This window comes from Athene cunicularia (assembly GCF_003259725.1).
Source record: "Athene cunicularia isolate RWA chromosome 7 unlocalized genomic scaffold, athCun1 chr7_part2, whole genome shotgun sequence".
Taxonomy (NCBI): Eukaryota; Metazoa; Chordata; class Aves; order Strigiformes; family Strigidae; genus Athene; species Athene cunicularia.
In genome coordinates this window covers 928,596-952,063 of record NW_020799108.1, presented here as the reverse complement: position 1 = coordinate 952,063, position 23,468 = coordinate 928,596, and the positions used below count along the sequence as shown (strand labels likewise).

The 23,468-nt window shown below is 34.8% G+C and overlaps 2 protein-coding genes across 3 annotated transcripts in view; one reads left to right on the top strand and one right to left on the bottom strand.

Annotated features, from left to right (window-relative positions):
* The window catches only part of CERKL (ceramide kinase like), a 57,573-nt gene that overhangs the window by 27,846 nt on the left and 6,259 nt on the right, over positions 1-23,468 (top strand). For both annotated transcript variants that reach the window (XM_026853181.1, XM_026853179.1), the window contains exons 3-7: positions 5,598-5,729; positions 11,858-11,921; positions 15,651-15,793; positions 21,729-21,803; positions 23,254-23,431. In XM_026853181.1, the coding sequence (XP_026708982.1) occupies positions 5,598-5,729; positions 11,858-11,921; positions 15,651-15,793; positions 21,729-21,803; positions 23,254-23,431 (592 nt within the window). The remainder of the gene's footprint in view (positions 1-5,597; positions 5,730-11,857; positions 11,922-15,650; positions 15,794-21,728; positions 21,804-23,253; positions 23,432-23,468) is intronic.
* ITGA4 (integrin subunit alpha 4) overlaps positions 4,343-23,468 on the bottom strand; it is a 137,716-nt gene continuing 118,590 nt past the window's right edge. The window contains exons 31-33 of the mRNA XM_026853188.1: positions 20,562-20,567; positions 11,994-11,997; positions 4,343-4,356 (exon numbers count right to left, since the gene is read on the bottom strand). The gene's annotated coding sequence lies outside the window, so the exon portion shown is untranslated. The remainder of the gene's footprint in view (positions 4,357-11,993; positions 11,998-20,561; positions 20,568-23,468) is intronic.

Genomic DNA, 23,468 nt, shown 5'->3' with positions numbered 1-23,468 from the left:
AAAATTTAAGGACCCATGTTTTTTTCCTAATCTATCTGATCACAAAGTAAATGTTCAGTAGCTGCTGCATTATTTACTTGAAGGTTTTTTATTGCTTCTAGGCTGGAGCAAATTAAAAGCAAGTGGTTTACTAAAGTAGTGTGTATATATGTTTGGGTATGGCTGTCAGTAGACATGTCATTTGTCAGAATGGCTAAATATTACTAAAAGCTATGCCTCCTTTCCAAATAAATGCAATTTCTATTTGTTTACCTTACTCTTGGACAAATTTTTAGATTTTAATGCATATACATTAACTAAGAAACAACAACAGCAACTTTATCAGTAATGATACAAGCTAGAGTTTTATCTGGAGATTTATTCTAATGATTTCATTTTTTTCTGAAATACCATGTACACAGTTTCCCTTTACTGAGTATTTTCTGACACATTTTTTCTGTGTTTTTTTTGTGTTCATTCTTACTCTTTTCCTAGTGAGTATCCTCTGTTGCTTTGAATTTGTGTTGAGTGCTTTGATGCAAAGTCTAACTAGGCTATAATTTTTTATGAAGCCTGTCATATAAGTGAGCACACAGATATAGTTGTTTAGATTTTAGTTACAGTGTCTGCTATTACGGGTTTTTATGTGTGTGTGACGGGGCAACAAAACACATGTACTACCATCTTTTAAATAAGTTCTCGTTTTCCTCTTAGTGTTGCTGCTGTTCAGACGCACGCCAGCTAGATATGAAGAGCTTGCTCAGTGATACAGCGTTCAGGAAAATTGATCTTCTGTATATCATGTATTTGTTAAACTGATGTAAAATAACCACTGCCATCTTAAGGCATGCACCTATGGAGCCTTGGTTCTGGGCTGGCTCCTGGAAAGCCTCACATGACAGTTGTGTGTTGATCTCACATCAGACCTGTTGTGCACCTGACTCTGTGATTTCCATTTATGCATCATCACATCTTTTTGTACCGGATTTAGGGGTGTATATATAGTGGGGACATAGTGTGTCAGTGGAATTCACTGTTTAACTTAAAATCCTCTGTGCATGCAAATGCCCAGTGTTTCTTAAAGGGTTAGGACAGGCCCAGAAATAAGAACACACATTCTTATCCATGCTTATCTATTTTTTTTATAATCTTTTAGCAAGATAAGACTTTTTTTAACAGTTGATTTGAAGAAGTTCTACTTAAACTCTGTAAACTAACAAAAGGCAGTAAATATGGTTAAGAATAAATGACAAAGTAGCAAAAAATTCATGAAGTGCATTTTATTTTTCTCTGCTATTCTGTAGTATCTCTCACACTGGGATTTGATATGAATGTCTGAAACTTCATGCATGAAGTTTTAATTAAACCATTAATGTTAAACATTAACTTTGGTTAGTTAATATTAACAGTGGTGTCTCCATGGTTACATTAACAAATCTGTCTCATATTATTAGTTTTCCTCATGTATATTATTCTTACTGTTGTAGAAAGTATTTATAAATGTATGCAGTAATGACATGATTCCAGGCTCTTAACTTTTGTAACATAAACCCATTTTCATAAAGCTAAGAACTGAAAGCAGCACAGATGTATGTCTGAGCGTAGCGTCTCTGCTGCCCTATGAGCCTTTGTTTTCAGAACACCCTGATTGACCCACCACCCTTCATGGTTCACTGATTCACTTGATAGATCAAGTTTAAACTAGTGCATATTAGCACATTTGTTAGTACTAGAGGAACAGTTGGCCTTCCTGCTTTAGGCTGCTGGTTCATTTCAAATGGAGCAGCCACAGAAAACAATAACAGAATACCAGTTAGGAGAACACCAAAAGGCTGGCAGACTGAAATCAGTTGCAGACTCTAGTAAATGACATTGATTCATTCATATAGATGTTGTTTAAAGAAAATTTAAAAATTAGTGTTATTTAAAAATACTTTTAAAGAAGGTTGGCTATTGTGTGAAAGTTTAATTTTTGATTTGTTATTGGATATTCTTTCATTAAACTCAGTTGTTTAGTGTGTTACAACATGTCCACTGAATGCTGGGAATGATAAATAATAATTTTTCCTGTGATCACCCTTTCATGTCAGCTGGCAATCATTTGGCACAGACAAAACCACATCAGTAATGTAACAGATCTCTGCTCAAATGCCTTGTTTGCGATACCTATTTCTAGAGATAAAAGTTTACCTCTCTAAAATGTCTTTATGACATTCAAGTAGTCATAAAGAGAATAGTCTAACACTTATCCTGTGAATTCATTTGATTCTTGAAAATTTCACTAGGATTTATGTATTTACTCTGATCTACTTTTCAGCAATAGCCTAATATATATAATCATAACTACAGTTCCTGGGTTAGAATCATTTAATGAATACATTTTTGGTTTTAAAAAAACCAACCACACAACAAAAATTCAACAGTTTCTTTAAAAATCTTGGATTTTTTTTTCACACCAACTGAAAAGTCTGTGTTCTTTTGCCTGCTTGTGCTTTCTTTTGAAACTTTAAATTGCCATCTCAGGCTTAAATTATTACACCTAAAACTCAAAAGCAGTTATGTGAGATAACGATGTTTGCTTTTATTCCTTCAGTTTTCTCCTAACGGTGGTTTAGCAGTATTGTAACTCACACTGTCTGGGTAACAATTTATGACACGTCATCACCTTTCTGTAGTTTTACAAATTGTACTTTCCTATTCTTTCCCTCTTCTTTGTGTAGTATAAGCATACTTAAGTTTAAAGGTATACTTTACTTACAGATCAAAGATTCTGTAGTCAGCTTTTACAGTTTTGTGGCTCTAGCTACTGGTGGGGATTGAGCATTTAGGGCCAGATGATCGCAGGTAGGAGGAGTTCCTGTAAAGAAGATAAGAAACATGACAGCACTTTTATGAATGTGGCTAAAATTTTTCTCTTTTAAATCAGGAGTCCTTGTTCTTGTGGTCTTCAATTTAATTTCTATTGACACTTTAGGCAAAATATAAAATCATATTTTTTCTTAATATTTTTATGACATCATTAAGACCTCAACGATACCAGATAGCAGATTTCTATTAAGTGTCTTGAATAACAATCATTATAATATCTTTATGGCGATGATTTATGTGTTCTAATAGTCTTTGGGAACTTTTGTGTAGTCTTCCTTGTTTGTGTTGTAATTTCTAGCTTTAGAAATTACACTACAGTACATACTTGCAGTGCTTGTTACTGTTTCCAGAGAATCAAGAGCAATGGAGGTTGGAATGGACCTCTGGAGATATCTGTTCCAGCTTCCTGCTCAGAGCAGGTGAGCTTCTAAAGGTCAGTTTGCTAAGAGCCACGTCCAGATAAGTTTTGAAAATCTACATTTCGTAGCCCCTCTGGGCTATGTGATCCATGGCTTAACCACCCTCATTCTGAAGAGTGTTTTTCTTTATTTGAGATTGGAATATTCCTTGTTGTAACTTGTGTCCATTGCCTTTTTGTCCTTTTACCTGCAAGAAGTCTGGCTTTGTGGTCTTTGTTACTCCCACAGTAGATACTTAAGGTTAGCATTTAGGTAGATTCTCTTCTCAAGGCTATACAAAGCCACCTACGTCTGCCTCTTGTATGTGGCCTGTTCCAGCCCCTCGTAGTCACAGCTCTCTCTTGGACTCACTCCACTTTATCAGTCTTGTGCTGGGGGCCCTGAAAATGGATGCAGTTTTTGAGAATCGGGCTCAAAAGATGTTGAATACAAGAGCATAGTGATACCGGTGAACTGCTGGTTGTCCTCTTGCTACTGTAATCCAGTGAGCACTTGGCCTTCACAGCATTAGTGGTGCGCTCTTTACTCATGTTCACCTCCTTGGCCATCAGGAATTTCAGATACTCTCTGAAGAGGTGCTGCATGGTTGGTCAGTCCCCAGCCTACACTTGTTAGGGTTTTGCTGGACTGGGTGCTGAACTTTGTGTTTGTCTTTATTGAACATCATGAGGCCTTTGTCAGACCTTTCTTGTAGCTACTCAGGGTCCTTGTGAAATGCAGCCTTGTCCTCCAGCACATCCGCTGTCCTCGCTAAGTTCCCTATTTTCTTTTCGTCGTCTTTTTAAATGAGATTCTTTGAAATACAGGTACTAAGGCATATTACTGAAGACATTCAGAATTCATCAGGCAATAAGGGTTCATCAGGATTAATTTGTTGTGCAATGACATGGCACTGTATGTAACACTTTACAACAAATATAATCAGAAATCTTGGGGTTTATGTATGCTTTAAGGTTATAGCAGCAAACCAATCCAGTAATGTCCTTCAGTATCTTTAAGAAATCTTCTAAGATTTACTAACACAGAATTCATAAGGTGCTAGTTTTAATTTTCAGATTCTTTGATGTGTTTAAATAAGTGAAAAAGTAATCTATGGGACTTCTATAATTCTTATGTTTTGATCTTAAGGAATACTTTCCTTTTTGATGCTGAAATAGTATTTAGCTATAATTTCTCTGAGGACTGTTCCTCTTCATTTGTTGAGATACAGTAAGTGGGAAGAGCTTCAGGAAGTCCCAGCTGACACTGAAGGTACTTGTGGCTGCAAAAATTGAAGTAATACTCTACATGGGGCAAAAAAAGCCCTGCTTTCAGTCTTGGTTTGTTTTGGAGTTGTGGCCTACTACTAATTTTATTTTTGAGTGTTGAAAGCAGTATACTTGACATATTCTAGCTTTCATTTGGATAAGAAAGTGATATCTAACCTGATACTAAGAGAAAATTTAGAATTTATAAATGAATTAATTGAATACATAATTATTCAAATCAATGTATTTTAAATATCTACCAAAGAAACAGCAGTATCGCATGCCACCAATTGCTTTTTGTGGCAAACCAACCTCACTGGCAATCATGGCAATTGTAGGAATTCTAGAACTTGAAAAGTGATGTTACTGTTCTGGCATTAATTATTTACTATTCAACAAAATGCCTTATTCCAAATAATAAAATTATTTCATGGGATCGATGTGCAAGAGAAGGTACTGTTTGCATGACAGTATTTCCCAGTGTTGTTCGCTCAGAGTTCGTTACTTCAAAGAAGAAAATAAACAATAGGTTTCAGATTTCTGAATTATATTACCAAGTTTTCTATTTCTTTGGACTCCTTTCAAGATGAAGGAATTTCCTTTGCACTGTTTGATTTGCAGTCTCAGAAAACAAAGCATTGTATTGTAGTATTGGTTTTCTTGGCTGTTATTGTCATATGCCTGTTGGGAGTGTTTCGTATTAAATTCCAACAAAGATATGTTTTAGTGTTTGGTGGGGTTTTTTGTTGCCTAATCTTATAACTTCTTCACATTCACCTTGCTCCTCTACCAGGTTTTAACTAGGTTATGACATAGACTTTTTTTTTTTTTTTTTCTGGTTCCTACAATATTTTGATTAGTGTGTGATTCATTTCTACTGTTTATTAGCTGTACACACAAAAGTAATCAGTACTGTAATTTTAAGATAAATAGTGCACATCCAAGAAGAAATTGAGACTTTTTTTAGACTGCAATTTACTTATCCTGTTAATGTATTGTAATGCTTCTAATATTAAAAATTCATTTAAGCTCTAAAAATAGCTGGGCAGTTTGTAATCTTAAATGTTTTGTGTTTTCTTTTTAGGTTTTCAAAATAGACCAAAATCCTTAAAAGTGTTTGTTAATCCAAGCAGCCACAGAAGAGAAGCCACTCATGTTTATTATGACCAAGTTGCTCCTCTTTTTAAACTTGCTGACATCAAAACTGATGTCACGGGTAAGTTGCCACAAAAGCACAGTTTAATCCTTTGTGAAACTACTACTTAAGCATGCAAGACAATTTGAATTTACTGCTAGTCCTTATGGGCTTTGCCTGCAAGTAGTGCATTTGGAACTGTAGCTAATACAATGCAGTATATTTTTATTTTGTGAAAAAAATGTTTTAGTAATTCTGTTGTTCATTGAATAGTTTTCCCCTGTAGCTGTCAATACTAGTAGTATTTTTTTTTGTATTTTAAAAAGAAAGCATGCTATAAAAATGAGCTTTTAATGTCTGATAGTCTCATACATGCTTGCTAAGAGTTGTTCCTGCATTCTGACAAGCACATGTCCTTAAATATTACTTCTCTTCTGGGAACATCTATTGGCTTGACATCATAAGAGGGGCTTATCTGAAGGACACATTATTTCTGGATTCTGACTCACTTTCAGGGATGACCTGGAAGGCTGAGTGATTGAGGTCTGTGATGACAAAGGCAGCTCTCACAAGGCACATGGGTATGACTTGGTGTCTGGAGAACGTGAAGGTACAACTTTAATGTAGAGACGTTGCCTCTGCTCACAATGGGTTCCTGATGGCAGGGTTGGATTTAAGGCCCCAATTTCTGCCGGAGTTCTGCTTTATGTCCCAAATTTACCCTTTTTACCCTGTTTCATTTGATTGGCTTTTTGTAAGAAATTGAATAGGGAAACAATTTTAAAGAAGTAAAATATTAATAATCTGATCATTATTTCTGTCCCCTTCTATGAAGAGACTGAAATTTATGCTGCATCAAATTTGGTCACAAAAACCACCCGAGTTTACAGAGAAATGTTATTGGTATTTCCCATTCTTAAATAATTGTTTATCCATAGCATTACAATTCCCTTCGATACTTTGCTAATTTTTGACTCTGCATTTCATATCCATATGAAGTGTAAACTCGGGTGCAAGACATTTTAACACCAAAAAGTCTTTTTTCCTATGTCTGTCATAATTGGCTTGCAAAATAATCAGTTCCAGTTTAAACAAATTACAAGGCAGAGGACTCATCCTACAGTTGTTTCTTAAACTTCTGTGAGACCATGACTAGTTCAGGTTGCAGGACAAAAAGCATTCTGAGTAAATCTGATTGAGGCATGAGGATATAATAATGCAGTTAGTGTTTGTATATGAAAATCATCTTACTAATTTTATTACCTGTATCTATGTGGTTTTTTAATTACGTATCCCAAAATTTAAAGTCAACTGAAGATTAAAGACACATGAGAATAAGTGTGAAAAAGATTGTCTGTGTTAGAATTCTGTAGTGATAATTTCTTAACTTATCTTAATTGATAAGGGAATGCTAGCAGCTTTATATAAGTTTTGATTCTCACAGGCTTATTTTTCACCTGCAAGGTGTAGATGATAGTGTGAACAGTTTAATAATAATGCTATCTTCTTAGAAATTGAATTTAGCCTTGTTTGGTCACAATATTTTTTTAAAAGTTTTGGGGTTTTTTTTGTCATGCAAACCTTAGTTAGAGATAACTGACTGTGTCATAATGTTAAATTAGTTATTACTTTAAGCAACTACTTAAAGCAAATTACCTTTTTAAAATTTTAATCCTTACTACCGGTTAGTGTTTTTTTCATCCTTACTGTGAACATAACCTTGTTTATTAGACTTTCTTATTAGACCTTGTTTATTAGACTTTTCTTTCAGTATTATCATGAACCTGTGTAAGATTACATTTTTAGCTACGTATTGTCATCTGGAATCCTAAAGCTGAACTAATAAACCAAATCTGTATGAAGTAGTTTTTAGATTAGTTAACAAAATGTAATATAAGCTATGACTGTAATTTGTAGTGATTTAAAAATGTTTTTCCTAATTGAATAAAAAAAGTTTCCAGTTTGGTTTTTTTTTTTCTTATTTTTCTTTTAAAATTTGAAAAAGAAACTTCTGGTTTTAGATAGGTAAATGTTTAATGGCTTATCCTTAAAAAAGGTTATTTCGGCAATGTCCAAAGGCTATTGTGCTTATTAGCTGCCTGACACTCCTCCTACAGGCAAAGTGAGAAAACTACATTACAGTTTTAAATTCTAGTAGAGAAATAAATAATTATGAACTATGCATTTAAAAAAAAAAAAAAGGGGAGGGTGGTCATGGTAGTGGATGCTGAGTGAAAGTCCTCTCTACTCGTACCATCTTCTAATAAAATGCAGTGCCTCATTTCAATTAAATTGAACAGGTGGGGTTTTTTTCCCATAATTGTTCTGGATTTTGTGAAGTAGGAGCATGCATCTTGCTGTTACTGTTTTTTTGAAACATGGCCAATATTTACATAGAGAGTGGTGTACAAAGGTGTATTAGGTAGAAAAAGCTGAAGGCTTTTGTACAATTTTTACACCAAAGATAGTTTACTTTTAGTCTTTTCACATACAGATTTAAATCTTAAAATACAATGTACACAAAAATCTTAAAAGCAAATTTAAACCTCTGAAGTGACTACCAGTTCGTACACAGTACAAGACTTGCAGGTTACTTAAAAGAAACCCCCAAAACCCCAACAAACGTTGACAGTGGAGTGCTGAAAGACAGAGTTCTCTTCATCCAATCTTGTATTTTGGTAGCTGGCTGTTGCTTCCTATATGATCAAGCTTGCCAGATCTTATTCTGTTGGAATAAACTTTATTTTGTTTAGAAGTTTGCAGTGGAGGTATTCTGTCCTACTCAAGGATACACAGCAGCCAAAAAGCATATATGTAAATGAGGGAGTTCTGAAATAGCATTTACTTTCTCCAATTATCTTTTGCCAAATTACTTTGTACGTGACAGATGTATTGATTTAGTGAAATTAACCAGAGGTCTTCAAGAGTGGACTGTCTTTTATTGGTTGGGTTAATTTTCGTTACACGAAATAAACAAATCTCTGAAGTGCTTGGTGCATTAGAAAGTGGGAATTAGTGAATTTAAACTGAAACAGCGCTTTAACTGTAGCTAAGCTAAAAACTGGTCTTTATCCCGTCTTTTAAGAGTTTTGCAATCTTGAGTTCTGCAGCTGGGATATGGCTGTTAGAGAACAACAGTGACTCTTCCAACAATCCAGTTCAACATAAGCTAGCTCTACATTTGGGATACTTACAAGGACTGGCAAGTACAGAATCACAGGATCAACTAGGGTTGGAAAGGACCTTGAAGATCATTGAATCCAACAGTTAAATACTGATAATTTGGGCTAGTACTTTAGAAATTTATTAGTATCTTGCAAAATCTTGCACATACTAAAGAAAAATAAATAAAGGTAACCCCAACAGACTCCTAGCTTGTCTCACTACTTTTCCTAGTTTTGACTCTTCTGTTCCGCAAAAACAACAGCCTTCCCCACACCCCCATTTTTCGGGCAGGATCACAAAGGAAAAGAGAGGGATTGAGAACTGGACAAATAACATTGGTTTAAATTTTTTTTTTTTTTTTTTTTTTTTTTAAATACAGTGCCAACACTAGTTAATCTGTTGTTATCATTAGCAGTTTTAATCCTACTGACATTAGTCTGTGACACAAGTGCCAGTATTTATACGTGTCATACGGAATTGTCCCACGTTTCGCAGTGTTGAACTAATTATATGTTGCTTTTCCTATATGTAGGGGCTGAACCCTTAGTTTCTTGTTGGCAAGGTGAGATAGGGGGTTACAGTGTTTTGGAGTACGTGTGACTGTTCAGATGAGGTACACTGACAGCGCCCTTCGTTCAGAATGCTGTTACTTGAAACTTAATGTGTACTGGAATTTACAAGTTGGGAACAAAAAGGCCTTGAAAAAGGAAAACCTTTTCAACGATGCATTAAAAAGAGTTGAAAAAAGCATTAGAAATGATTGAAAACATTAAGTAATATTTTTGTGATAGTATTTTTGCCAAATATGTAATTTGACTCCTTCTCAAACAGTGAAAGAAGTTCACTTTCTCTTAACAAAACTTATTGTGTGGGTTTTCTTGGTTTTGTGCTTGATTTTTTTTTTGTGGTGGATTTTTTTTGTTGTTTTTTTTTTTTTTTTCCCCTGAGTTGGTACACGACCAAATAATCAAACATCTATTTTTTTTCAGCTATCAGAATGACTTTTACATGTCACTCTGGAGGTTGTCAAGCCTGCTGAAAACATTTTAGACATGGTCTTTTTATGTCTATGTTGAATTTTTTCCTTTTTTTTCTACTTGGGTGATTTTCTGTATGTTCTCATGAAGTTTTTCCTGGAAACTTCATTTTTTCATTACCTTTTTGTCACAGTGTTTCAAAATAAATGCTGTGTATCTCTGACACTCTCTCATTAAATTTTAGATTTCTTGGAATTATCTCCAGTGATAAACCTTGCAGTAGTCCTCCTGTATAATTTTTAAACATAGCCTATTAGATGCATAGAAGATGGAGTCCCCATAAATCTGGCTGACACTTGTAATTTTTACTGCCTTTATTGGTTTCTCGGTAGGCATGAGTCCTCTTTATTTTCATGTCCTTGTTCTTCGAGTGAATTAATTTTGTAATATTATAGTAAACATAACTTACATACATCACATTAAGAAACCACTGAGCATGTTTTCTTTCACAAAATAGAAATCATACTTACTGTACACTTTTAATTAGACTTTACTCATGACTTTCTAAATGTCATTTAAAAAGACATGTAACCTGGTAACAAACTATGTTTTCATGGGAAGAGTTTCTTTCACGGTTTAACAATGGTAAGATATTTGAACCTTTCTGCATTTTTGCATATTGTGGTTTTATTAGTCACTTTTTTCACAATCTACAAATAATGATGAAATGATAGGTCCCATTGGTAAAAGCAAAATTGAGTATGACAGCTTAAATATTGTGCTTTGATCTTCCAGAAGAATTTCTGCATGAAAGTAAATTCCGTAAATAATTCCTGAAAGCTATTACAGTGATAGGTATTTCTGTAGCAAAAATATAATTCTCAGCCTTTGATATAATCAAAATAATTCTAGCTTTTAATTAAGAATTACTGAAACACCAAGCGCTAGAACTTTGCTAATACTGGTTGGGAGATTTTGAAGCTATATGCTGATATACAGTTGTTTAGTGTGCAGTGAACAAGTTTTATCACTTTTATTTTGATTTTTTTTTAAATAGTTATACACATATTCTTATGTGTGCATATATATGTATATATAGGGGGAGAGAAAGAGAGGCATTTGCAGTTCTTGCAAGCAGCATTTGAATAGTCTGTAGAAATACTGTTATAACAGGTACAGATACGGAATGATTGTTTTAGACACCAAGACTAATAATTTTAACAGTGTTTAGAAACACTGGAGAAAAGCCTTGAACTATGCTAGCACCAGGGACAGACAAGCATGAAAGATTAATGTAATTTTGCATATAATGATGCACATTCTTACACAAAAAATCCATCTGCAAGTGTCATGTCAGTCAGCAAAAATCTTTGATGGGTGGCTGCAGCTGGGCTGTCTCTTCTGGCAAAGCTGGCCTAGAAAATGCTAAATGTAGTTATGATGCTCTGTGCCATCTGTAGTATGCCAGTTTATCCTGTCTTCACTGGCATTTACAGTACTATATAGGGTATCAGCAAACACAGAGACATCAATGTAGAGTGACAGATTCGTTTCCTCCAGAGGCTATGAACTCTGGTGTATACTTGTGCCACCTTCCTCTGTGTGTTATATTCTGTTGTCACTGGTGTTTGGCTTGATTTCATACTTCTGTGTTTAACTCCTCATATTTTTGATTTAGCAATTTGCATATCCTAACACAAAGGCAATTAAATTTGATTGATACTGAAATAATTCAGTCTTAACTAAGGATATGCTTACATTTTCCTGAAGTTTACCAACTGTGTCAATGCTAAAACTTCTATTTCGATGCAACAAACATCTTCTCTAATTCTCTGAATTTAATGCACTAAATAGCCATGTGTCTGATTGCAGCTGAGTTTTAACGTCTTGCCTCTTTAGCTAGCACAACTGTAAAACATCTCTTATTTTTAATGCACATCTGAACACTTACTGTATGTTCCTTATGTTAGAAGCGCAAAAAATTTAAAAGCTCTTTAAATTGTCTAATCTTCTGATAAGTAAATTAAATTATCTAATTTTATAGTTAAATAATGTTGTTTTTCACAGTAACTGAATACGAAGGACATGCTCTCTCAGTACTTAAAGAATGTGATCTCCAGGCATTTGATGGGTAAGTTGGTTAGTGACAGTGAATGTTAGTAAACCTCCTTGTGTTAGTTTTTATTTGTATTCCATCCAGAACTCTGCTAGTAGGTGTTACTCTGTTTCACATATATATTAAGCCTGAGAAAATAATTTCTCATTTGATGCTTTGTTTTTTATTGCTTACTGGCAATAGGTATGTATTTTGAATTCATAAATAATAGTAAATAACATAAAAATTTTCCTAAATATGTTTCATGAAAGCTTTAGTCTCTGTATTTGCAAGGGTGGCACGAGCACCTTGTATTTCTCTCTTTCACTGTGTCCATTCAAATGGATCTGAAGGAGAATGTTTTATCTAAAAGTAACTTGAATGTTTTTCCATTAGGAAAAAAAAAAAAAAATCATTCAAACTTACTTCAAGTCAAGATTGAAAATGTTTTTTCAGTCATTTTTAAAGACCTTGCTACGTGGATTAATCTTGCAATCTTTTTACATTAATAATTCAGTAACAAAGTTCAATAATATATAAGAATAGTCTTGCATAATGTGAAAATCTTACAACTCTTATTGGGATATGCAGTAAGCCATACAAGAAGGCTGAAATAATGTTTTGTAGTCTAATCAATTTCTACTGGTTCTAGAAATTCACAGAGTTAGGTAAGAAAATATATCTGAAAATGTATGTATGTATTCCAAACTGTGAGAAAAATTTCTTTCCAATTAAGACATGTCTCTTAGGGTGCTAGCTGGCGAACCAGTTTGTCCTGGGAGGCGGATATGAAGACAGAGAAGAAAAAGTCTGGGTTGTATCTTCTTGCACAAACCCCTTCTACTCAGTCATATTTGAGTTGTTTCATCTTTGATCATTGGGTAGAGTCACTGTAGCACTTCCCCTGTAAGATTTCTCTCCAGTAGCCAGAACTAACAAATAGGAACAGAAGAAGCTGGAAGAAAATAACCCTTAAGTCAATATGATGCTAGGATTTCTGAGGTGAGAGGATCTGTGTCCTTTCTTCAGTTAGCTGTGTAAGTGTTGGGGTGTTTTTTTTCTTCATGTGGAAATTAAGTAGCTTTTATTATCAGAGGTTATGAGCAAACATGAAATTTCTGAAGCATTTGAAGAATGAGTTTTATAACTTCTCAGATAACCTGGCCTCCATCTATGTACTCATGCAATAAACCACAATACAGAAAACATCCTGTTAAAGAGCTAACCTGGGATACTTTTTGATATGAGATCATAGGGAAGGTAAGTTGCAAGGGTAATTCTTTACACTGATGTACCTAGAGATATTTTTAACTGCTATTTTCAAGTAAAATCTACAGAGACTGATAGGATAAAGTCAGCTTTCATATTATGCTAAAGGACTGATTTTTTTGAAAGAGAAAGCTACAAAACATCAGTTGTGTCTCTCCATTATCTTTAGAATTATTCTTAAGAACAGGAAGAGAATATTTGAAATTAGGATATTCTTTTTCAAATTGTTTAAAGGTTTATGGTATACTTTTGATTATGTTCCTGTGAAGTCATTTGTGACTTCCCCGTTGCTGTCTAGCCTAAGAAATTTTGCTATAGATATACATATCTTATAGGCCCCCAAAACCACCTCAGTGTTTCCCAAATAAAATTTTAATGACAATTTTGGTTTCTTGAAAATTAAGCCAGAAAACATATGGGGTCTGGTTTGAATTGAAAGTTAACTCCACAACAGTGAAATTGAATTGACAAAACGCTTTTAGCAATTCTAGCAGCCTCCTGACATAATGTCTTTTCATTATTTCCATTAAATCTTGAGAAGTTTTACTCGTTTATTGAGCAGCATAGCTTGTGACTTGGCAGGCTTCAGTTCTTTCCTGTTTTGCCCAGGCTTCCTGTCCAGTTTTGTTCAGGTATCTGTCGCTTAGCTCCCCGTTTAGAAAATAGGATAGCACTTCTGCACCTCCTTTTAGATGTGGAAGGCACTGTATGTGGTGGTAAGAGGTAAGGTAGTTTTTGTGCTATTTCTACACGGCAGCGTTCACGTAGACCTGATGTGCCTTGCCCAGGCTCAGAAGCAACTGGAGATGAGTTAGGTGTGGACTGAAGGCCATGCCTGCATGCTTAGTCTACTACTCTAACTCAGCTCATGCTTTTCAAGTGTTGCCTATGTCAGATTGACTGAAAGCTTAATTCAAGTAAAACTGTATAAAGGGCAAGACACAACAGGTTTTTATTCTTTACAGTAGGTAAGCAGTATAGCAACATAAAACTGCTGATCTGTAATTTCTAAGAGAGTTACGGTTCCCTACATGTTAAGCAGCATGCGAAGGAAATTGAGGTTTATGATTTGCAGTAGTAAATTTGTATTTACTAGTAAGTAGGGAGTTTGTATCTCAGTGCTTTCTGTAAGCAATACTGTTATGTTTTAATTCTTTGTCAAAGCTGTTTGTTTCTATATATAATTTCTTTTGTCTGATTTTTCCAGGTCCCACTCTGTTTTGCATAGTCCTAGGCATATGTCATGTGTCTCATATACTCCACCTTTTTTGCTGTACAATTTATTTTTTTTCCTTACCGAGACTGAAAATGTAGGTACTTTGCCAACTCGGCAGTGTGCTTTTTCTTCCCCACCTTGGGGCCAAGCCTTGGTGACAAATAGAGAGTGCATTTTTGATGCTGCTATCTCAGCTGCATTTTCTTGTTTGCACAGTGACAGAAATACATAATATACGTGCACGTATTTCTTCCCTAATCGGGAGCCTAAGGTATTGTGGATATTGTTTAGACTAGCCTGGGTTAGTCAGACTTTAGTAAACTGTTGTTTAAGAAACGTGTATGATGGTTAGACAGAAGTTTCTTCCTCTAAGAAACCTTCTTCAAGGTCTTAGTCAAAACTGTTTGCTCAAGACTTTCTACTCCTTATGTGTAGCAGGTTCTTGCTGATTAGCTTTGGAATCCCTGATCCCTGACACAGAATTATATGAAAAAATCTTTTAAGTGCCTCCTAAAGCAAATCTAACATTTACATTGTAAATGCTTAGAGTGTACTATTAGTATTTTTATCATTAAAATGTGTTTATCTTAAAACCTTTTAACTTTCAAACATTAGTAATTTGGAGAATCATTTTAATAGTTACTTAAATAAACACAAACAGAGAAAAAAAAAAATCGTTGCTGTAACAGAGCTTTTACAAACACATGCATTCCTCTCTATAGCCACAGCAGGTGGGAGTTTAATTACATGCTCCAGAAGCAGTGATTAAGTACCTTCATGCAAAGGATTGCTGGCACTAGGCTTTTATACCTTGCTAAATCCCTCAACTGCTTGCATAGTGTGTGGAATTAGCTATTTTCAAGTATTTTTATTGTAATATTTGATGAGTAGTTGTTATAAGGGCAATTAAAAAGCTTTGGGATGCTTGTGTGGGTCAGCATTGAAAGATTTGAAGAACTTTTCCACTGAGGCACTTGCGCATGTGCTTAACTCTTCTATCTGATCAATTCACATGTATAATGTGTGATAAGGTAAGAAGTACTTTCTAAGTTGTTAAATATATTTGCTTCTACTCAGATAGAAGGAAGCAGAAATAGGGATGTTTGTATCTTGTTAACTTTCACAAATCTGACAGTGAAGCCCTAGCATGTTCTTAAAGAATGGGGATTAGCTATTTGAAATGTCATTATGTATATGGTGTGTGGTAGCTGCCTTCCACTAGTTTGCTCAGCTATGGAGGAGTTTAATCTGAACTGTTTAGCATTTTTGTTTTGTAATAGGGTAGTTTGTGTCGGTGGAGATGGATCTGTCAGCGAAGTTGCTCATGGTCTACTACTTAAAGCCCAGATAGACGCTGGAAAAGACACAGACTATATACCAACGCCTGTCAGAGCACCAGTTCCTCTTGGAGTAATACCAGCAGGTGAGACTAAAAGGTACTGTTAAATTTTGTAAGCCATCTGTTTTAACTCCCTCTGGCATCTTTTACAGTTTTGGCTACTAAAGGCAGTTCTTGGTGCTAAAGGTTCAGTTACTTAAGGGAGCTATTGAATAAATGTCCTAAATTAGTGATTTAGATTGATTACAAATGACTAGATTTTAAATCATTATGATAATTTATAGTAATGGCACAGATGAGCTCTTTGCCTAAAGGAAGATGCTCAGGAAGAAGAAAACTAAAATAATTTTCAGCTAATCCATGCAAAAACAAGGCTTGTCCTTATTTGCTGCCACAAATGATACCAAATGAAAACTGTTTTCTAGAATTTCCGTAATATAAGCCATGCTGTTTTGCTTCTCTCTCTCTAGCTTTCTTGGCAGGATTCTCAGTTGGCTTCATGCTTAAGGTCTATTTTTAAATGGTGTCCCAGGAAAACATTTTGTGGATTATATTAAAAAAAATTAAAATACTGTACACACAAAACTCCTTCTCTCTCCTTTACTTCTACAGACCTGAAAATGTAGGTGTCTATCTTGATAAATCCTCTTACTCCTTTATTAACTTGTACTTGCATCTTGTGGCGTGTTTTTTTGTTTGCTTTGGGGAGTGTGTGTGTCCCTCTCCTCCCAGTTTTTGTATTTGCCTTTCTCAGAGTATAGCCTGGGCCAGGCAGGGAGGCTTAGCTAGAATTAGTACAGCATGGTTGATTCTGGACTGGTATATGAATCACTTCTCTTCAAAAGAGGGATATTTTTGCATTGACACTACCCTCTATTATGGATATGACTACTTGATGTAATTTCTCAGATTTTTTTAACTAGAAAGTAGGAAACTCCTGCAGCTAGGTAAAGGGCAAAATGTTGATTTTGGTTTTCTACAAAAAAAGGAGCAAGTTGCTGCCAACCTGAGCAAGCAGGTTTTAAGTGCTCTGACTTGCTTTGCACTTCTAAAAGTAGCATCAAGACAGGGACTAGTTGCTTGTAAAAATGCAAGATCACGCTAGCTTTTTTTCAAGTTAAAAAAAAGAAACCTTGGAAGTGTGTTGTTAAAAGATACAATAACATCAAAGAGATGAAACGTATGAATTTTAGTACAGCAGTTGGACCATCACTTGTCAGTCCAGTTGCTGTGAATATCTTGATGGTGTTGAGACTGACTTGCGGCAGCAGGACTCCGTGCTGTCTGGGCATGCTTGGGTCACTGTGCCTCATCATTAGTGCTAGCTCTCCAGTTTAAGACAAATACGTCACTATCAAAAGGGATTTGTAAACCCAAAAGAATCCTGTACGGCTTGTTAGACAGAATGCCATAGACTTTGTTAAAAGAGGGTGAGAGTTTATAGAATGATAGTGTGAGAAACTCCTGAATACGTTCTTATAAATAATCTTTAGCTTATTTTATTTCCATATTATTGACACTTCAAAAAGCAGTTGGTTAAGAAACAGGTAAGTATGATACTACATGAAGGTGGAACTCAAGGGTCAATGTAATTTCCCACACCCCACCCCCCCCTCCCAGAAGTCCGTTGTACCAAATTATTACGATTCTCCAGCTGAGTAAAAATAGAAACTGTATTACAGGATAGCATTATCTGAGTGGCTCAAAAATCTGGTTTTAGCCTCTATTATAAGTAGTTAAGACAGCGTTTTGAAGTTTCAGCCAACTTGATGGGAAGGAGCAGCTCCTGAAGCAGTTTACCTCCTGAAGAGAAAGGTCCAGAGGGGAGTGTGTTTTCACTAAATACTCTACTGAGCTGCCTTATTCTGGTCCAAATCAAATGGATGAGATGTGGGGAAGCCTGCAGTTGTACTGCTGGCCATTAGCAAGAGTGTTTGTTGCTATGGGAACTACTGCTAAGAAACTGTACGGAGGGGGAATGAGAGAGAGGGGAGGGGGAACTGGAAGGACATTAAAAAAGCTATCCAGTTGTTCCAGAACAAGAGACGATCTATATCTGATGGCTGTAAACCTTTTGGTCCTCAACGGTTCATTTAAATAAATTCATAATTTCCAATTAATTCAGAAAATAAAATATTACTGAGGGACTGTTAATTTCTGTGGTATTTCAGGCAAAGAACCAAAATGTTGGTGCAGTTTTCATCAGAATTTTAGCTATGCTTGACTAGGAAGTCATTACATCACATTTATCTGTTTGGATGGGGGAGACATTAACAGCCTTATGAATATTCATGTTGTCTGGTTAATTAAGTTAATTGTACTGCAGAAGTGCTTGCACTTCCAAGGACAATTTTTTTCTCTACAATTTCTGTTTGGTGCCTTCATCAGTCATGCTTTACATGATCTGCAGATACTTTGTCCTTACTGTGATGCTTTTGCACAGTGCATAGGAAGGAGGTCATAGGAAGTTGGTTGTAATGTCAGGAAAATCGGTTAATATTTTGAACAGAGTTATATTTTTACAATAATAAAATCAGTTTTGTGTCTGTTTAAAAAAAAAATGCTGGTGATGGAGATGCTGGGGTTGTATGGATGAAACCTTTTTACATTAAATTGAGTAATTGGAGCAAGATCTGAAAATGTGACTGTGATGTTAGTAATCTGTGAGGGGTGCAAGCCCATATATGAGCATCAAAGAAGATTGTTAGTCTCCAAAGTAATATGATAGTGTTCAGGGGAACCATCTTGTTATTGGTAAATAATATTCTGAGTTTACATAGGGGAGAAAAAGATGACTTGAGAAGATGAATAATGGCATTAAACTCATTATTACTGAATCGCTGCTTAAATCAGCAAAGCTTGTATTATAAAGTTTTTTGTAAAATAGCTTTCTTATTTTTCACTCTTTTTATAAGCTTTTTTTTTTTTTTTTTTTTGGTGGCATCCTGCTTGTCTAGGACCTACATAATGAGACACATTAATCAGTCATCGTTGGGATCACAGTGCTGTTAGGCATGTATTAAAAGGGATTTTTTTAGAAGTGATGGCACTTGCTACTCCCAAACTGCACTTGTTTTAGATCTTCAACTTGTGGAAGGGTGGACGTGGTACTTAACGTTTTTGAACACAGACAGAACTTGTTTTATTTTCCCAGGAGTCATGAAAGGGTGGAGTTTTGCCTTGTTTACTTCTGCAAATGTTGATGAGAAAGATGCAATTACTTGTGCCTATCCTGTTTAGTAGGAATGAGATTTAACTCTCATTGAAGTCAGTATGAAGATTGGTATTGATTTCAACCACGGTCATTTATTATCTTGCTGCCATCTGTATTGAGAAATTGCTCTTACATCAGTGAGGAATCTCAGTTTTAAGACATACCAAGCCTGATCTTCAGAAGTATATTCCACCTTGTGCTCTTTTAATAGCTTGATCTTCAGTGATAAGGAAGGATACTTTTTTTCAGAATAACAGCTTCCCTGTTGCCATTTTACAGGAAATAAACATGATTTGCACGACTTGTAATGATCTGCTGCTTGTGTGTGTGATTTCCTTTGTTCTGGAACCCATAAAAGTCGATAAGAGTTGATAAGCCTGAAGGAAATATCTGAGTATTTTTGAGCCACTTGTTTAGCTAGTTTCTCTGGTTAAGCAGAATTAGTTGGATCTAGAGGTTAAATCTCATAAGGCATACAAACATAAGATGGTATTGGGCGTATACTTCTATTATCCTGTGAAGAATTGCTTTTTAGGTCAAACCTAAATTTTTTTGTCCCAAAATTTTCCTTAGAAGTGTATTTTGTGTTTACTTAGTATGAAAAATAGTGAGTTTTTCTAGAGCTACAATTTTGCCTTTTCTTTTTTATGGGTATTGTACAAAAAGGAAAGTACAAATTACTTTTGGTTGTTAGATATGAATTATTGGATAGAAATTATTGAAATGGCAATATTTTTAATAAACTGGACTTCCTCAGTGTATCTAGAGACACTTTCTTTTAGAAGAAAAAAGCAAGAACTTACATTTAGCTTTTGAGGTTGTCGGTTTATTCTTCTTTCAAAGTATTTCAGAATCCCAGTTTGATGGATTTATTTAAACATTGCTTTTTTTTAGAAAAAGGAGAAGGAAATTAATAGTATAGTAACCTATAACATTCTGAGAAAAATGTGAATGGAATTACGTTTCTTCTTGAATTGTTCAAAGTATAAAACTGTACACAACCTTATTTCTTCCATGTACCACTGGAGATGTAAACGTCAAAGAATATTTTGTATCTATTATCTTAATAGATGTACCGCACTTATTTCCTTCACATAGTAGGAACCCTGAGAGCTTTACATAGAGCTTTTCCCTCTGGCATTATGAAGGCTTTCCATGAGGACCTGAATATTCTGAATTGCTTTCAGAGACTAAGGTGCTCTAAGGATATAACAGGTGGTCTGTAAGATACTAATACAATCCTGTTATTTTACTAATTCTTATTCAGAGAAATTATTGAAAAAAATTAGAAGCATATACTGAATCAGATGCCTGTAGTGCTTTGTAGCTAGGTACATCAATCTTTCCAAATTTACTATTTTTTTCTACCACTAATGTGACATCAAAGATTGCAGAGTTTTGGGATGAACATAATTTTTCAGTCTGGTACATGGTGGTTTTAAAGTGCTTATTTAAATGTTGAGCCCCTCTTGTTTGAAATGTGGTAGACTTTCCTTTTCCTCTCTTCCACTCTTGAAAGACAAGTTTAAATGCTTCCATAAAACTTAAGGCAAATTTAGCATCCAGAATTATCTATTGCTGCTGTAAAATATTAAATAATTCAGGCAACAAGAAAATTGTTTGAAAATATAAGTGAACTCATTCCTTTACAGAATGTTAGGTTCTAAATTGTTATTTTGTAATTCTTGTTATTTTAATTAATCTGTTATCGAATTATTCATCCCATAATCAGTGGTATGAAGAAGCTCAATATTCTGCCTACTTGATGACAGACCCTGGTTCTTTATTTTTGCAGAAATGAATTCTGTGCCTCTCCTGCTTGGCTAAGAAACGCCAGAGATGTGATCAATGAGAAAAACCAACTTGAAATTCTGTTAAATACCCATTTAGTAAAGACACAATCATTCCTTGTTTGGGATTTTAAAAATAAATTGATGTTTAAAAGTCAGCTGATACACTGTATTTTATGTCCTATACATTAAAGCGGAAAGGCAAATTTTATGTATATCTGTTTCTTACACAGGTAAAGTGACTCAACATACCAATCACTGCCAAACATGGGCCTCCAAAACCATACTTCTTTCTTTCATAAACTGATAGTTTTCTGCTCTCTCTTCCAACTCCATGCTGCACTTTTTTTTTTTTTTTTTTTTAAATTTTTATTTACCAGCTGATTTACTACTTATTCCCTTATTTCAAAATAACTTAATCTCTTCTGTCCAGTGGCTAGTAATGCAACTGGGCTGACAATGTCCAGGAAATGACAAAGAGAAGTTAAATGGGTCAATTTTAACACACTGAATGCAAATCAACAATTTGTCAGATGCACATCAAATTCTACATTATCTCTGGTTTTCAGTCATTAATGTGTTCTTATAGCTAAAGCTAACATGCAATAATTAATTTTATTCACTATTGCTTCTAAGAATCTAAAATGTAGCCTGCAAGAGGCACAATAGCTTAGACTAGATCTAGTAGAATTTTGTCTGGGAAATGTATAGTTTTACACTGGTTAGGTATTTTATTATTTTCCCAACCTAAAATCATTCTCCAAATATATCTTATTAGATAATCTGCCTTCTAGTACAGTTCCTCAGTACATTACTTAGGTATAGAAGTGATTTTTAAGGAGATGGTTTAAAAAAATAAAAAGGGGGGGGGGTTTGTGAAGCGCTTTTTTTTTTTTTTTTTTTTTTTTTTTAAAGTTCAGTAAATGTCTCAGTGTCTTCATTCAGAAAATGTTATATGTATTTTTTTCTTGTTATTCTGTATCTCTTTTACAACCATTTGTGTTCACCTTTACAGGTACTACAAATATTTTGGCCTATACTCTCTATGGTATTAAGCACGCAGTGACTGCAACGTTGCACATTATAATGGGTAAATATTTTTATATACATTAACAGATTTTAAATACTAAAGCAGCATTTAGAGCTGCCATAACCACTTGTTTAATAAAGGCATAGTGTTATGCTCTATTACTCTAAACTACGTTGTAAGACTTTTCAACCCAAATGATTCTTTCCTGATTTATAGCATACTGGAAAGGTTATGATTCTTCGAGTATAGTTCAGTAGCAAAGGTTGTGGACCTCATCTTCTGATAACTAAAGTCTGCCATGGAATAATGTCTGATTTTGGCATTCATGCCCTATTACTGATGTTATTTTAACACAAGAAGTACCCTTTTCCAGACTTGATTGTGTGAATAGTGTCTGTGTGTGTGTGTGTTATTGTGCCATGATTGGCTGCCTAATCACTTGGTTATTTTAAAATGCCTGCTGAAGACAGTAGGAAATACACAATACTTTCAGTTTGAGGAAGTGGTTAGGACTAGAGTTTTCAGGAAAGTATTGTCATATTTCTGAGAAAGTATCGGTCATCTTTTTAGCTCCATGTGCATTTCTTCTAAATACTAAGAGTTTCTATAAGAAAGCTTTGTTGGTAGAAAAAAACTGTATCACTTGCCATTTGGTCTGCACAGTAAATAGGTTTTTGCATGTGAAAACGTAATTATGCTAAAAGGAAGAACTAGGTTGCTAGTGCAAACCTTATTTTCAGGTCTTAGGAAATAGCAAATACTTAGTTGAGCAATTTTAGTATTCCTCCCAAAGCAATTTTTCTTTAAGACCCTATTTTTTTTTTTTCCGAATGAAAAAAGAGAATAATGGAGAAGGTCCACTTTGAGTATCGATTTTCTAGACCTTGCAGTCAGCAGTGGAAGAGCCTTTGCTCTATTTCTTAAATAGTAATACACCAGCCTTTACAGGTAAAATCTAAACCTGTCTTTTCAATCAGAGAAACTCAATCTAATGGAAACCACCTGTGTTCTACTGCAGAAAAAATTTATATACCGTATCTTGAACAAAATTAGATGTCTAAATTCTATAACTCTAAACATAAATACGTTTAAAACTGATATTTAAGAGTTCACGTCTCCTCCGGTACAATGTTCAGTCATTACAAATATTTGGTGAAATCGTTGCAAAAACTTATATAGCAGTATTACATTTTCTTTGATAGTAATTATAGAAAATTTGCTTAGAATTAAGTCAGACCATTTGACTGATAAAGTAGCTGAATTTTTGCCATAAGTTTTTTAACATTTGGAAGCATCTGAACTTTGTTCTCCTTATGACTATTTTATAAAGTCTTAATTATATTTGGATTGATTCTGTTTTCCATTATGAAATGAAGTTTTACTAAAGTTAGGGAAGAGTCTGGAGTTTTTTCCCCACAGCTAAATGAGGTGAAAAGGAAATGGTAAATTGGACTCCCTTTGAAATACAGGTGTTATTTGTAATTTCTGGTCTTTAACTTTGAAATTTCAGGACATATTCAACCGGTAGATGTCTGTACTTTCAGTACTCCAAGCAAGCTGTTGCGGTTTGGGTTCTCAGCTATGTTTGGTTTTGGTGCAAGGACTCTAGCTTTGGCTGAAAAACACCGTTGGATGCCCTCCAATCAGCGGAAGGATTTTGCTTTTATCAAAACACTGGCAGATCTCAAGTATACCATGAGCTGTTATATTTTTCTAGTTTTCTTG